This window comes from Patagioenas fasciata, chromosome 15, assembly GCF_037038585.1.
Source record: "Patagioenas fasciata isolate bPatFas1 chromosome 15, bPatFas1.hap1, whole genome shotgun sequence".
NCBI classification, from domain to species: Eukaryota; Metazoa; Chordata; class Aves; order Columbiformes; family Columbidae; genus Patagioenas; species Patagioenas fasciata.
The window spans coordinates 16352564-16367240 of record NC_092534.1 but is presented as its reverse complement, the minus strand read 5'-3'; the positions used below and the strand labels follow the sequence as shown (position 1 = coordinate 16367240).

The 14677-nt window shown below is 47.5% G+C and overlaps 1 protein-coding gene across 16 annotated transcripts in view; it reads left to right on the top strand.

Moving 5' to 3' along the window:
* The first annotated feature begins 6066 nt into the window (after nucleotides 1-6066).
* The window catches only part of SUN1 (Sad1 and UNC84 domain containing 1), a 28212-nt gene continuing 19601 nt past the window's right edge, over nucleotides 6067-14677 (top strand). For 6 of the 16 annotated variants that reach the window (XM_071815035.1, XM_071815041.1, XM_071815040.1 and 3 more), the window contains exons 1-3: nucleotides 6067-6161; nucleotides 6621-6728; nucleotides 12913-13009. In XM_071815035.1, the coding sequence (XP_071671136.1) occupies nucleotides 12933-13009 (77 nt within the window). In that variant the 5' untranslated portion in view covers nucleotides 6067-6161; nucleotides 6621-6728; nucleotides 12913-12932. The other 10 variants (XM_071815042.1, XM_071815038.1, XM_065851134.2 and 7 more) reach the window with 9 other exon arrangements.

The window sequence follows — 14677 nt, the reverse complement described above, 5'->3', positions numbered from 1 at the left end:
ATGTTTGGAAGCCGAGTCAGCGGAGCCTGAGGTCTGTGCTGCCCACTGCCTGGGCCGGGCCCTGGGCTGCAGCATCCCCTGCGTGTCTCTCCAGCCTCGACCATTCTGTGATTCCATCAGACTGTTTCCTTAGTCTAATCAATTATTAAGAAGCTAACTTAATTAGACTGGAAATAGACCATCCTGGCAGAGCCCTTGGAGTTCTCATTCAATGCTGTTCTGTTTCAAAGCGCTGCAGAGCAGCAGGTTCATCTAAACCTATTAGTGACCTAAACCCAGTTCTTACTGTGAAGTTCCCTCGAAAGTCCACCAAATAAATCCTGCTCAATGACATTACTATTTCTTTAACTTCCCATGTTGGCAAAACTTAGATTCTTTTATTTTACCACCCACTGCAACTACAACTGTTGCGCAGGTACTTCCGATTATTCTTGAGAGCTAAAGAAGGGATTTGAAAACCCGACTTCAAGTGTGGGATTAAAGATGAGAACCTTGGATGAGGTGAAATGTAGTCCAAGCTCTTCTATGTGCCCTGAAGCTGGTGCACAACCAGTAAAAGCTGCAGCATTCATCGAACTCGATCTCTTCGGTGGGCTGGGAGTTGTTCTCCTGCGTACGTTGAACACTTTGTTATCTTCCAGAACAGCCCCTCCTGAGGTGGCTCCCAGAGAAAAATCTCCGCATCCTGCAACAAAACAGCTTTTCTCTTCAGAGCCAGGACAGCTTTGTGAATTGAATATTCTAGGAGTGCTTCTAGAGACGTGGTCAACAGCAGCCTGACCTTGTTTGTGCCTGTGGGAGGGCTGGATGTCCTCCACTACCTTCTCCTATTAGAAAATGCTCCGGACATAGGACTTGACCCTGCTTATAGTTCACCATACTCCAACTCATACCTCAAATTTCTCAAACCCCTCTACAAAGAAGTGCTACTGTTGAGTCTCCTGTGGATGCTGTATGAGCCTGCTTTTTAAAGTTATTACCTTTGAGAATCGACTTTCTCAGCCTCAACCTTTCATTGCACCAGCAGGAACGCAATTGAAATGTATGCACTTTTTTCTGTTTTGCTAGACCAGCTATCACATGTACTGGATTGCGTTTGCATTGCATAATGTTACTAGGATCATATTCATTACGTAACTTTTAAGCAAAGACAATTTTGGGGGGCAAAACAGTTATCTGGAGCTGCCAGGCCCTGGAGATAAGCAAGTGTAGCCCTGCCCTTCTGTGGCCAACAGATGCGCTTCTGCCTTCGTCCTCGTAAGCCAGAGGACGCGTTGTGGAGGAACCTGGAACTCGGATTCTCAGCAAAATAAAGGTTTTGGTAAGTGCATGCACTTGTCTAACCCAATATAGAATCTTCTCAATAGCTGTTGACTGCCTTTGGTAGAATCAATGAATTAGGCATTGGGAGAGCACTGTCAAACGCAGCACTGAGACTGAGAGAGAACGTCTACGTGAGAGAGCGAGAGAGCGTTTTTAGGATGAACTGGAGGTTACGTGTGACCCCAGATCTGTCCGCTTCTCATCCATGCGAGTTCCTACAGGCGACCTGCGGACCCCAGGAGGCGCGTTGGGCAGGTTGTGCACAGTCTGTCCGCGGGTCCCCTGCGCGCAAGGTGACGATGCACTGATGCACCCTGTCTGCCCGTGTGTGCAGTCTCATATTATACCGTGTTTCCCCAAAAAGAAGATGAGGTCTTAGACAATTTTGGATCCAAAAGATACTTTTTTACGTGTATAGCTGCCTGAACACTGTTTAATTGACTATTTTATGAACTGTAACTAGGGTTTACTTTTGGAGTAGAGCATCCTGAAAAATCATGCTAGGGCCTATTTTTGGGGTAGGTCTTATTTTCAGGGAAAATGGGGTAGTATAGTTTAGTAAAACTATACTATATACTACAATAGTTATTTCCAGTTATAACCAGAAAGTTATTATGCTATAATTCATTTTATTTACTTATTACTTTATTCGCTGTATTTCAGTTGTTATACTATAATAGATGCAGTTGTCTCTATATAGATTATTTTATAGGCTTTATCACACTTGAGGGAAGTCCCTTGTCTGCACAGTGTGAACACACTAGAGGATTGCCCCAAGCGTAAAGTAACATCTTGACCTGTGCAAGTCACCTGCTGGGCTGAGTGGAGCCAGGTTTCTGTTCCATTGGCAGAACCTGTGTCACGATCCCTGCACGGGGAGCTGAGCAGCGGTGGGCACAGAGCACTCTGTGCCTCAGCCCTTCACGTGGAGCTCTAACCAGGTTAGAAAAGAAAGAAAAATAAAAGAAACAAAGAAATCTTCATTATTAGGCAACTGAAGGATCCAGAAAAATTACAGTTAACAGGCTTGTGTCCATTTACTGAGCTCAGTTCCCAGCAGTAACTGAGCTGCAGCAGCAGACGAGGGCTGCGAGAACGGCTGCCCCGCGTATAATCGGCTTTTCTTGTTAACGTCTGGAATCCCTGCGAGCCAGGACAAGGGCAGATCTAGCGGCACAGCGGGACTGAAGTGCTCCGCAGCCCCTTCAGCCCAGCCCCGGACGGCGCTGTCGGGAGCGCCCCTCGCCTTGGGCTGCCAGCAACGCCGCTGCGGGGAAAGGGCCCTCGGGAGCTCAACCGGGACGTGTGATCCACACGCTGAGAAACTTCAGTGAGCAAGGAATCAGACGTGCAGACGCTTCAGGTGTTCTTCATACTAATGCATATATACAATCATCTCCTCACTTCAGGTGTTCTTCATACTAATGCATATATACAATTGTCTCCCCACTTCAGGTGTTCTTCATACTAATGCATATATATGATCATCTCCCCACTTCAGGTGTTCTTCATGCTAATGCATATATACGATCATCTCTCCACTTCAGGTGTTCTTCATACTAATGCATATATACGATTGTCTCCCCACCCTTAGGCCACACGTCCTCACAAGCATCCCCCTTGTCTGGCGCATCCCTGCCACACGTTGCCACCACATCCTGACCCCAGCATCCCTCCTGAGCTCCCTGTGACCCAATCCCAACCCCAGCGTCCCTCCTGAGCTCCCTGTGCCCCACCGCAGCGCTCCCCAGCCCCACCACCTTCAGCCGTGGAAGTGGTGACATGGTCCCTCCTGCCCCGTCACACATGTCACACAGCACCGTTCCCTGTGTGCCCCAGCCCGCACGCAGCTGCCGGGCGCCCCTGCACCGCTCACCGTGACGCTGAACACCCAGGACTGCTGGCAATGCCTCACCCTTTCCAGCCTGGTGCCCGGTGTTACCGGTCAGAAACGCGGTGCCGCACCGGTTTATGTCGTGTTCAGTCCATCCCTCCACTCCCTGGGGGAACCTGCGTTTTTCTGGTTTACAGCAAGGGCCAGAACACGGAGCAGAGGAGGTTTGCAGGGTGTGAGTGCAGGAGTGCACAGGAATGGGAATGGGAATGGGAAGGAAGCGAGAAGGTGGGAAGGGAAGGTGAAAATGGAAGGAAAAGGAAAAGGAAAAGGAAGGAAAAGGAAAAGGAAAAGGAAAAGGAAGGGGAAAAGGAAGGAAAGGGGAAAGGGAAGAGAAGGGAAGGGGAAAGGAAAAGGAGAAGGAAAATTGAAAGGAAAAGGAAAAGGAAAAGGAAGGAAAAGGAAAAGGAAAAGGAAAAGGAAGGGGAAAAGGAAGGAAAGGGGAAAGGGAAGAGAAGGGAAGGGGAAAGGAAAAGGAGAAGGAAAATTGAAAGGAAAAGGAAAAAGGAAAAGGAAGGAAAGGGAAAAGGGAAGAGAAGGGAAGGGGGAAAGGAAAAGGAGAAGGAAAATTAAAAGGAAAAGGAAAAAGGAAAAGGAAGGAAAGGGGAAAGGGAAGAGAAGGGAAGGGGGAAAGGAAAAGGAGAAGGAAAATGAAAAGGAAAAGGAAGGAAAGGGAAAAGGGAGGAAAGGGAAAAGGGAAGGGAAGAGAAGGGAAGGGGGAAAAGAAAAGGAGAAGGAAAAAGGAAAAGGAAAAAAGGAAAAGGAAGGAAAGGGAGAAGGGAGAAGGAAAGGAAAGGGAAAAGGAAAGCGAAAGGAAGGACAGGACTAGAGATGTGCAGACCTTGGATGGATTTGGCCTCATCCTGCACTTTCCCTATACCTGGTGTCAGTTAACAAAGCTTTTTTTATTTCTGAACTCCTAACTCTGGAGAGTTAAAGCTGAAACACTTTTCATGGGGTCTATTTTTATTCTCACTGATGTTTTTTCCTACAGACTTCAGCTTAGCCAAGACAATTGTGTGAGCTGGATTTACATCCAGAGCTCGTTGCTGGACGCTGAAAAACTTGGACAGAATTTTTGTTTTCCCTGAGCAGTTTCTTCTGAAACGTGGGGAAAATTAACACCCCTATATGCACCAGTTTCTTTTAACAGAACTGGAACAATCGACCGAGTTCCCCTTAAATCCTTCAATGTTATCTGCTCTAAAGACAAGGAAGGGGTGTGGGGTAAGCACGGAGAGATGAGCAGCCAGAAAAGCGGGGTGATTTCTGCCAAGTGTGCAGCCACAGGCAGCTCCACCGCTTCGCGCGTTTTACAATGAAGTGCTGGCTTCCAGGCGCCACTGGATCAGCTCAGCTTGGGCTGCGGTGTCTCGAAACGTTCACACAGCTCTTTTAGAGCAAGCAGTAATTGCCTGAAGTCAGTGCTACACAGACACAGCTCCCGCCTTAGGCGAACGTCTTTATTTTGCGTCTCTGTTTCTTAAGAATAAGGTGCTTTTACTCATTTTGTACCCAAACAAGTACACAGAGTTTATTTATTTATTTGATAATTATGCACTTGTTACCCAGTCTTTCCCAGCGAGCTGACTCATTTCTCTTCCATGCACAAGTAATTAACCATTTTGGGCCTGCTCGCCCTTTCCCGAGCGGCACAGTTCTGTTTGCTGCCATTCACGCTGTCCTTGCTTACAGGATAACTGGAGGCTCGGGGACACAAAAGGTTTAACAAAACGTGGCTCAGCCCCGGACTGGATGTACTGGTGTACATTCTCGAGTATTTGAGCAGCAGGGCTTGTTTCACGCCCGAGCTCGGGGCTGGAAGCAGGCCTGTGACGCTCCTTTCCCCCGCGGTTGTGCAGTGGTTTCCATGCCCCGGTGCACAGCACGGGGACCCAAGCGCTTCAATCCCACTGAGCCGGGTGTGCCGGGCAAGCACCAGGAGCCTCGGAGCAGAATGGCAAGCGAAGGGGAAAGAGAATCCAGCAAGAACTGAGTGAGAAGGGAACAGCACAGGGAGACACGGAGATACTGGGAAAGTCAAGGAGGATCCAAGCTATGGAGTGAAAATTAGAGGTAACTCTCCTCATCTCTCCGGCGTTTCTCACTCCCAAGGCAAGCGCGGCTCCGTTCTGCAGTGGGGGAAGCCCAGGCTGGGCGGCCAACGGGCCGGGTCTGAGGGGGAAGAGCCCGAGGCCGGGAAGGGCGGCCTGGGGGAACTGGGGGTGCTGGGGGAACTGGAGGAGCCGGGGGTGCTGGGGGAGCCGGGGGTGCTGCCATGTGGAGGTGCCGGGGAGGAGGGAGGGTCCTGCGGGAGTGCCGGGTGTGAGGGCTCCATGTGGGGTCAGTGTGTGAGGTCCCTGTGTGACTGTCCCTGTGTGACTGTCTCTGTGTGACTGTCCCTGTGTCCCTGTCCGTGTGTCCCTGTCCGTGTGTCCCTGTCCGTCTGCCCCTGTCCGCGTGTCCCTGTGTCCGTGTCCGTGCGTCCCTGTTCGCGTGTCCCCGTGTCCGTGTGTCCGTGCGTCCCTGTTCGCGTGTCCCTGTGTCCCTGTGTCCGTGTGTCCGTGTCCGTGCGTCCGTGTCCGTGCGTCCCTGTTCGTTCGCGTGTCCCTGTGTCCGTGTCCCTGTGTCCGTGCCTCCGTGTCCGTGCGTCCCTGTTCGCGTGTCCCTGTGTCCGTGTGTCCGTGTCCGTGTGTCCGTGTCCGTGCGTCCCTGTTCGCGTGTCCCTGTGTCCGTGCGTCCGTGTGTCCGTGTCCCCGTGCCTCCGTTCCGCAGCCGGTCCCCGCGGGCCGGTCCGGTGGGCGGGGCGGCGTTGGGGGCGCAGGCGGCACGCGCGGGTGGGCGGGGCTCCCGGCGGCCTCGGCAAAGCGGGCGGGGCGCGGCCAATCTCAGCCGCTGCTGCTCTGCGCTGCCGGCGGCTTCGCCTTCCCGCTCCCCGCGACAGGTAAGCGCCGCCGGGCACCGGCAGCCCCGGCCCGGCCCGGCCCGGCCCGGTGTGCGTGCGGCCCCCCCTCCCCGCCGCCCCCCGTGAGGGACAGTTTCCCGCTCCCCGCGGCCGCGCTGTGGCGGGCGGGTCTCCCTTCCCTCAGGGTTCAGGCCGCGTCTCCCCCGCCCTTCCCCGGAGCGGGGGGGACAGACGGCTCCGCTCGGCCGTTACCGCGCTGTCAGCCGGCCCGCAGCCCCGCTCCGCCGCCGCTCTCTGGCTGGCGGCCGCCGCTTCCCTTCGGGAGGGCCGGTCCCGGCGGCCGGGGCCGCGTTGGGCGCGGGGGAGCCCCGGGGCCGCTGTGTCTCGGTTTGCAGCCTCCTCCGGGCGGGGAGAGCGGGCTCTTCAGCCCCAGGGAGGCAGCGGGGCGGGAGGACATCGCTGCTGGGGCTGCTGGGCCAAGTGCTGACCTCTCCTTAGGGCCCGGAGTCACTGGGATCGGCGCTGCTGGGGCTGGAAGGACAGAGGCAAACCTCTGAACTGATCAGTGCACTCTGGTGCCTGCGCTCGCCGAGCTTTAGTGCAAAGGTAACGTCCTGGGGTCGGTGTGCTGCTGCTGGGAGTGCCAGACCTGTCGTGACTGTCACCTCCGGGCGGCTGGTGTCAGTGAGCTTCTGTGCGGAAAGTGTCTCCAAACAGACAGGGGTTTAGTGTAAAAGAGTTTGGCGATTGCTTGTAATATTGCTGCAAACTGTGGTATTCAGTGTCGTGCTCATTTGGGGGTTGGTAGGGCCGTGTTTGGATGCGATCTGTTTGGTTGCTCTTCGGTAATCACAGGGGTAGAAGTGTCTGAAATATGAAACTGTTTAGAGGCAGCGCCTGTTTTCTGTCAGAAGCTTTATGGCTGCTGGAAGGAGAGAGTATTTGATTTGCCTTATTTCATGTTTATTTAGTTTAAAAAGGTATTGTTTATAATATGCTATAGGAAAGGGCAATCTTAGCTAGCAGATTCCAGGTTCTGTGTTTCTGCAGTACTTGTGATCCCCATATCCCACCCTCTGGGTTTCAGTTTAACATTGCACAAGAAGGGAGTGAAATCTTTGCTATTCTTTAGAAAACGTATTGTAGTGCTTTGCAACTGAACTGTTACAGGCTGATGCTTCTGTTGACTTCCCAGGTCAGTGTCTAATTCCCCCTCTCACCTATGCGGGTGTATTACTATTTGCTGATTTTCATAATAATATCATGAGAGTGCGTTGCAGGCTTTTTTGCTCAAGTGGTGTGTATGGAGGGCTGCATTGACCAGCTTAGTAGGCTTTTCACGTTGATGTATTAATGTATATATCCTTAAATCAGTGCTACTTGTCCGACTGTGACTTGGTGACTGTAGGAGTTGTGGAGGTTTTGGGCACTCAGGTGCAGGGTTTATAAAGAGCAAGGTGTTGGGCCGGGTATAAGACAATGATAAGAAGGTTGTTTTATTGGGCAAGTGGAGCGTTTTAGGAACGCGAGATATGAAGTAAAATATGCCTTTTGTTATGTGCCAGTGAGCTTGTAGTTGAAGTAAACACGCCTGACGTGCCGTGGGCGTTTGATGGGCGGACGGGCACTCGTGGGTTAAACCCGTGGGCCGGCCGAGGCGGCCCGGCCACTCAGTTCAAACTCTGCCTCTGAGTGACAAGGGGCGCTCCGGGAGGGAGGCTGGGCCGGATCGCTCGGCTCCCGCGGGCTTTGTTGGGGCCGGGAAGCCATTTTGGGATCGGGCGGTGTGGCCTGGCCTGGCACGGCCCAGCGCGGCCCGGCCGGGGAGCGCCCTGCGCCGGGCCCCGCGGAGCCGCGGGCGGCGCTGCCGCGGGCGGGGAACCGGGCGCCCCCCGCCGGGCCGGGGTGGCCCGGAAAGCTGTGAAACCCCCCCGGCTCTGTAGATTCTGCGGGGGAGGCCTTGAGCAAAGCGCTGAATGTCTGTAAATGCCGGGGCCTGGTGAGGCTGGCGCGCCGCGGCCTTTGTGTGTGTTTAATTGGGAGGCGATCCGCGGCGCTTGGTTTGTGGAGTGAGTCAGTGTGCAGCCACGCAGCGCTGCCGGTCCTGTGTGCAAACAGTGCACTGCCGTGTTTGTTTCTCCGTGACGGAATGTGTAACTGCTTTCCATCCACCTTTATTTCAGCGCCATTTGAACGGGTGCTTAATGTGAATATGCAATATTACTGCTGTGTGAAGAACCTCTTCTGTGGTTACTAACGTTGGTTTGACACCTCTGTTTGAGGATCTTTGCCAATACTCAATGGGAACATCTAGATTAAAACGTGAATTTTATTACTTGGGATTTTTGTGTTTGTTTGCTGTTGTGTTTTTTGTTTTAAATGAATACTAATGTTTTAAGAATGTGTGTTTTATTAAAAATGTTGATTTAGCTTGGAGCTCTTTGCTCTTCAGCCTGTTCAAATTACTACTTAATTTGGTATGTGGAAACATTCTTCATGCAGTATATTTACTTAGGAATTTGACCCTTTTTTTACCAAAACATAATTTTATTGGTTATTCTGAATAAAAACTGAAATTCTGAGTAAAAAAAATGGCTTGCTCTCAGAATCTGATAGGGTTGCATACTCCAGTTTCATCATCATTAATAATTTGCCCAAAAGTCTGTTCTGCTTTTGTAGCATTAGTGTGTTAAATCATAATGACTTAGTTTTTTATTGAATAGTTAAGGATAGAACAAGTTCTACTTGAAGTAGTAGTGCTAACATCTCTAAGACTTTAAATGCATAATTTTTTTACCTCTTATAGTGTAAAAACTAAGACATGGTTTCCTGCAAATGTTCTCGTTCTGTAAGAGAGGTGAATATTCTACTCTGCCAGGGTCCCATTTGTGAAATGCCAGTTTACCGCTTGTCACAAAGGGTGTTTGTGAGGAAATGCCTAGATAGTGTATTTGTGGAAGTCTGTGTACCCCAAAAGATGCAGGTGGGGGGTTCATCCCTGTCAGGTGCTTGTAGTGTACATACAGTGTGTATTTGGGGCTGCCCCCTCCTTGTGGTGCTTCTGTGCCGCTATGAGAGCATCTCCTCCTCTTCCAAAAAGCCAGGATGTTCTCTGCAGCAGAACCAGGGTTTGGGGCTGGCCCATACCCAAAGTGATTTCCAGATACACCTGTTGATAAGGTAGTGGTGCAGCCTCGTGTCACTCGCATGCCTCATCGTGCACACTCTGGGGACAGCCAAGGGGTTTGCGTGAAGGTATTTTCCACTGCACTGATTACAGGAGGCCCTTTGCTTCCTTATGTTCTGGCCGAGTCAGGATCTGTGTCTTCTCTTGCCCTTCTACTCTGCTGATTTAGTCTAACGCTAATTCAGTTGAATTGTGAGGGAGAGATGGGATGATTGTTGTTGTCTGCTTCCCCAAAAAAAGGCAAATAATCCCTCTGGCTCCTCTGCAGGAACGTGGAAGTCAGCTTATAGATTGAAGCGCATCCAGTGTCTGCTTGCATTCTAGCTGAAATGTTTGCTTCTTTTTGATTGCCTTCAGTTTGTTTTACAAATGTATTCTTATTACTTTTTTAATCTAGCAACCTGCTTAGTTCTTTCACTCTGCATCCCTTAGTACTTAGAAACAGATGTTTATGGGCTTCTGAAGAAGGAAAAAAGGCTACTTAAAGTTTGGGCGCAGTAATGTTTGTAGTAAAGCTGATACTAAAAACCTACATGAGTCTGAGTCCAGACAGATCCATGATACTGAAATCACAAATCTGTTGGGCACCCAGAAGTGTTCAAACTGGAGCCAAGTACTACGTCTGCCTCTCAGCACCTCTGCCAGGTTTCGTGGGTTTTACATTTCCCAAATATTTTATTAGCGTGTCTATTTCTGTTCAAGTTGCATATGAAAGTCTCATAAACAAGAATTAATACGAGGAAGGCGGAGTGCTGTTAAACATGAGAGAACAAATGAGAGGGAGTTCCTGCCTTCCGCCCACCACTGGTCTGTTCTGGAGTTAAAATTTCTGCTATCGTAAGCATGTAGAATATTTCCAAATAAATTGGGTTGATCACTTGTTTTGTGGGGTTTATTTTGAAGAAATGGATAATTAAAATTAAGCTGTTGAACCAGTATCCAGCTTTTAAAAAACATCCCGTTTCATAGTAAAATTTAAATGCCCGGGTTTGAAAATTGTGGTGGTTATCTCAGAAGATCATTTTCAAGTTCTGTTTAAGTCAGTTAAGGTTCCTTTGAAAAATTGAGTAAAGGCTTTTCCCTTTGAGCCTGAATTAATTTTAGAGTATCAGACAAACAGTGAATCAAACCCGACCCCTACATTTTCTCTAGCTCTGTAGTGTTCAGATGGCAAACACGTTATCTTTACTATGAAAACCAGCTATTAATAGACCTACGCATAAATACCCTCAAGGCTTTGCAGTTAGCAGTGCCATTATCAAGTACACACTTGATCCAATACTGACTTAATATATTTCAAATCAAATACAAAGTATGACGTGAATTCTGCCATTTGAGTTGTTCGGAAATCAAGTAAAGAGAGAACTGGTGGGCAAAGGGAGAAGAACAGGAAAGAAGCTGAGCCCGTCTGTTGTTTTTCAAGGCTGCCCTGCCCACGCGGGCAGCAGAGAGGGAGCCGGGAGCTGTGGGAGGAAACGCTGCTGGGTGTCCAAAGCACGGTGCCACTAATGAGCTGCCAGCTAAAAACTGCGTTTATTGACAAAATGATGTGTGCTAAGCTGGCAAGATCAGCTCCGGTGGAAACTAAACCAAGGTTTCCCTAGCTTCTGCTTTCAAAATATTTCTATTGGGATGGATCAATTTAAACAGCTCAACCTTAATCATAGTTTTTAATTTCAGTAGGCGTATGTCTGAAAGATCTACTTTGCCGTTGTTGCAAACGCGCTCTATCAGATGTTATCAACACACCACATCCTGAAATTCACTATATTTTCACTTTCGTTCCTGGGGAATCATTAGTCTATGGTTCCCATTTCCGATGTTCTAAAATAAGCGCCTATTTGTTGTTAAAGTATGGCAGCAGTTGTTGTGTGTTTGCTGCTTGTTCTAGCAGAAGAATTAGACTGCTTTGCTAAAACTTGCGCACTGCTGGTTTGAGCTTCCTCTAACCAAGAAACAAATGGTGTAAACAGGCCAGAGAAAGCACTATGGCTCTGGAACAAATGAATAAGTGTAGAGAAGAATCACTTAATGAAAATGCTTTCTCTGCAATAGTCTTAAAAAGCTGTATAAATAACAGAAGTGAGACTTTATTTTTCATTAACCCCACAGATGCATGGGAGATGCTTACATTCAGAAAGCTGTCATGGTTTGGCCTCTTAAGTTTTGATTTTTAAAAACAAGAAGGAAACTCTGTCCTCGGTAGTAATGGAAAGATCCTCCTGCCTTACTGACATCAGGATTTGGAGGCTGCAGATGCTCTAAGAGCATTTTAATGTTACAGGTAGAGATTTCTTTTTGAGCTGCTGCTACCTGCACGTGTGGCTTTGTGGTTTTTGTCTCTATTTCTTATGTATCTGTAGCTACACAAATGAAAACCCTTATTCCAGCATAGCAAAGTGCATCCCCCAAATGAGATACTTGTAGATGTTTTGATTGTAAGAATTAAAGCGTAGCCAGGGTTATTTCTGCCTTAGTTTCGGTGTGTCAGTGCAGTTGGGTGCCGTATCTCTTACTGCTGCTGGAACAGGAGCTGTAGATAACCTGAAAATAGCCAGGATTCTGCATTGCTACCCATGCAAATCCAAGATAGTCAAATCCCAATTTGTTAACCACAAATAAGCTACTATCAAAGAATCTTCTATAGAAAAGCAACACTTTTCTTGTGGCTGGTAAAACTGAGAAGGGCTCAAGGTTTTTCTGCAAATATTTTGAACTTGAAAGTCAAATAATCTATAATATCACAGGTAATAAACCACCTGTGCGGCTCCCCAAATTTCTTGATATGACAACATCAGTTTTTCTTTCCTTCCTGAAGCTGTGATACCTTTGAAAGACCCAATGGAAAGTTTTGAAGTGTTGGCTGGGTGTGTTTGGTTTGGTGTTTTGTTTGGGACTTTTTGGAAGTGGATGATGTTCTGGAAAATGTGCCCAGTGCCAGCCCTGTGAGTCACTTTGCAGTTGGCTCTTCTGCTAGGGGGGTGTTGAGCATTTTTATGATTGATAGGAATAAATTAACCGATACCAAACATGACAATTTTCTGTCAAATGAAGGAAACCCCCTTGCTGCTTAGCAGATGATGTTCAAAGGTTTTAAAATGATTTGACTATATGTAAAAACATTCTCAAATTTCATCATGTCGTGCTTTTTTGGTGCACAGAACAGCCTGTGCTTTGCTTAATGAGCTTTCAAAGCAAAAGTCATTGTGAGGAGATCTTGGAAAGCATGGCTACCTCATTTTTGAAATGGTTATGCTTAGCCTTTGGGGGTGCTAGCGGAACTCAGTCCTGTGGAAGTGTTGTAGTGCAGTTGTGATAAGAGCTTGGCTCATAACAGTAATGTTCCTGAGAACTCGGAAGTTGCTGAAAATAGAGTATCATAGAGAAAATTGCAGTCAGAAATACCCCGAGCTTCACGCAGCGATGATAAGGGCTATCTAGCACTGGCAGCAGTCCTGCCCAAATACTGAGAGCTCCATATTTCGTTCACAGTAGCTGTTTTTCTTTCAGTACTTCGTAACACAGGCTGAACAATGCAAAGGCTCTGACATTGACTTTACGTAATTATAAGTCATTGCATTACTCTATTTTCGCCTTTTACAGTATGATTTGAAACAGCCAACATGGACTTTTCACGTCTACACACGTACACTCCTCCCCAATGTCTGCCAGAGAACACTGGCTATACATATGCACTCAGGTGAGAACTCTTTTCTTCTTGTAGAGAAACTCTATGTTCTCTGAATGTTGTTAATGCTGGGGAGTTTAGTTTCATGGTAAGTAGCGGGGTTCTTTGGAGAAGCATGCTCTATCTAGTCTGCTTTGAAAGTAACTGCCGTGTCCTAAGTGGAGAAAGAATACACGTTGAACTAACAGGACAATGACTCAGTGTTTATTGGTTGCTATGAAAAACCAGTCTCTGCCTAGTTACAATTGCTGTTGTATTTCTATAATACATCGTCAAAATTCTCAGATGTTTTCTTGTATGTCTTTTAACTTTTGTATGTGTTTTCTTTTGCGACTTGGCACCATTTTCGCTTTAAAACACTGACTGATATGTACTCATTGCCACTAGTGTGGAATTAGGCAAAACCGCTTGTTCTGTGACTTGATTCTAATGAACTTGTCTTTTCTTGTGTCTTTTACTAAACTGACCATTATTAGATTGTTTTTCTTAAATCACTTCAGTTTTCTAAAAATAACTTTGTAGGATGTTTGCTAGTTTTTGTATTACATGTTCAAAATAAATGTGATGTCTGAGTTGTTTTGATATTAATGGAGCAGATCATGTCTGTTGCTTTAATCTATCTGGCTTTTCCTGTTGTTGAGTTAGTAGATGTATTATGAGGCAAATATACATCAGTGAGCCCAAGTTATTGCTTTAGCTAGTTTTAAGTCTAAAAAAAATACTGTTAGGATGCAGTATGAGAGTGCTTTTCTGTTCTATGCCTGTAAATCATTATGTATTTAATGTGTATTAAAATATAATATTTACATTGGAGAACACCTGTCAGTAAAACAGAAGATGGCAAAACTAGAACTAAGAGATCACTAACTTAATATTCTTGCTTTTGTGTGTTCAGACTGCAGCGTCATCAGGTTTGTTGGGGATCGTTGGGTTTTTCAGCCATACTCTGATGTCGGTGGTGTTGCATAATTACTGCAACATAAAACACATTCCATTTAAATTGCAACTCTTCCTGAATGTCTAGAAAAACATGGGTAGAATGCTGGTTAAACATAATTGGGTTTGTTAATTTCCAAAGAGGCAATGCTGGACAATGAAGGGTGATGTATGTGCTTTGCGTCAGTCAACAGATTCACTATTACATTACCAAGTGGGTTTAAATAGCTGTATGTTACAAATGTACCTTGGAGATTGGCTGAGATATTTAAACTCTTACAGGGGATAACTTTCCTTACTGTGAGCAATGAAAGTAGACTTTGATTCTTCAGGTTGTTCAGGCAGTGATTTGTGTATGTGTCTCCTTGAGCGTATCTTAAAATAAGGTGTGCAATTGTAATCTGATTTGATTTCATTAGCTGTTATTTGTCTGAAATTCCACAAGTATGTTCTACTGTACAGTCTTCTCCACAGCAACTAATCTTTCCCGCAGACAAGAGGCAATAAGTAGGTTCCCTGTCCTTCTGGAACTGAGGGGCCACAACTGGACACAACATTCCAGGTGTGATCTCACCAGGGCAGAGCAGAGGGGCAAGAGAACCTCTCTGACCTACTGATCACCCCCTTCTAACCCACCCCAGGTACCATTGGCTTCCTGGCCACAAGGGCCCAGTTGTGGCCCCTCAGCTCCAGAAGTACAGGGAACTGCTGCAGAGAGTCCAGCGCAGCCACCAAGATGCTGAA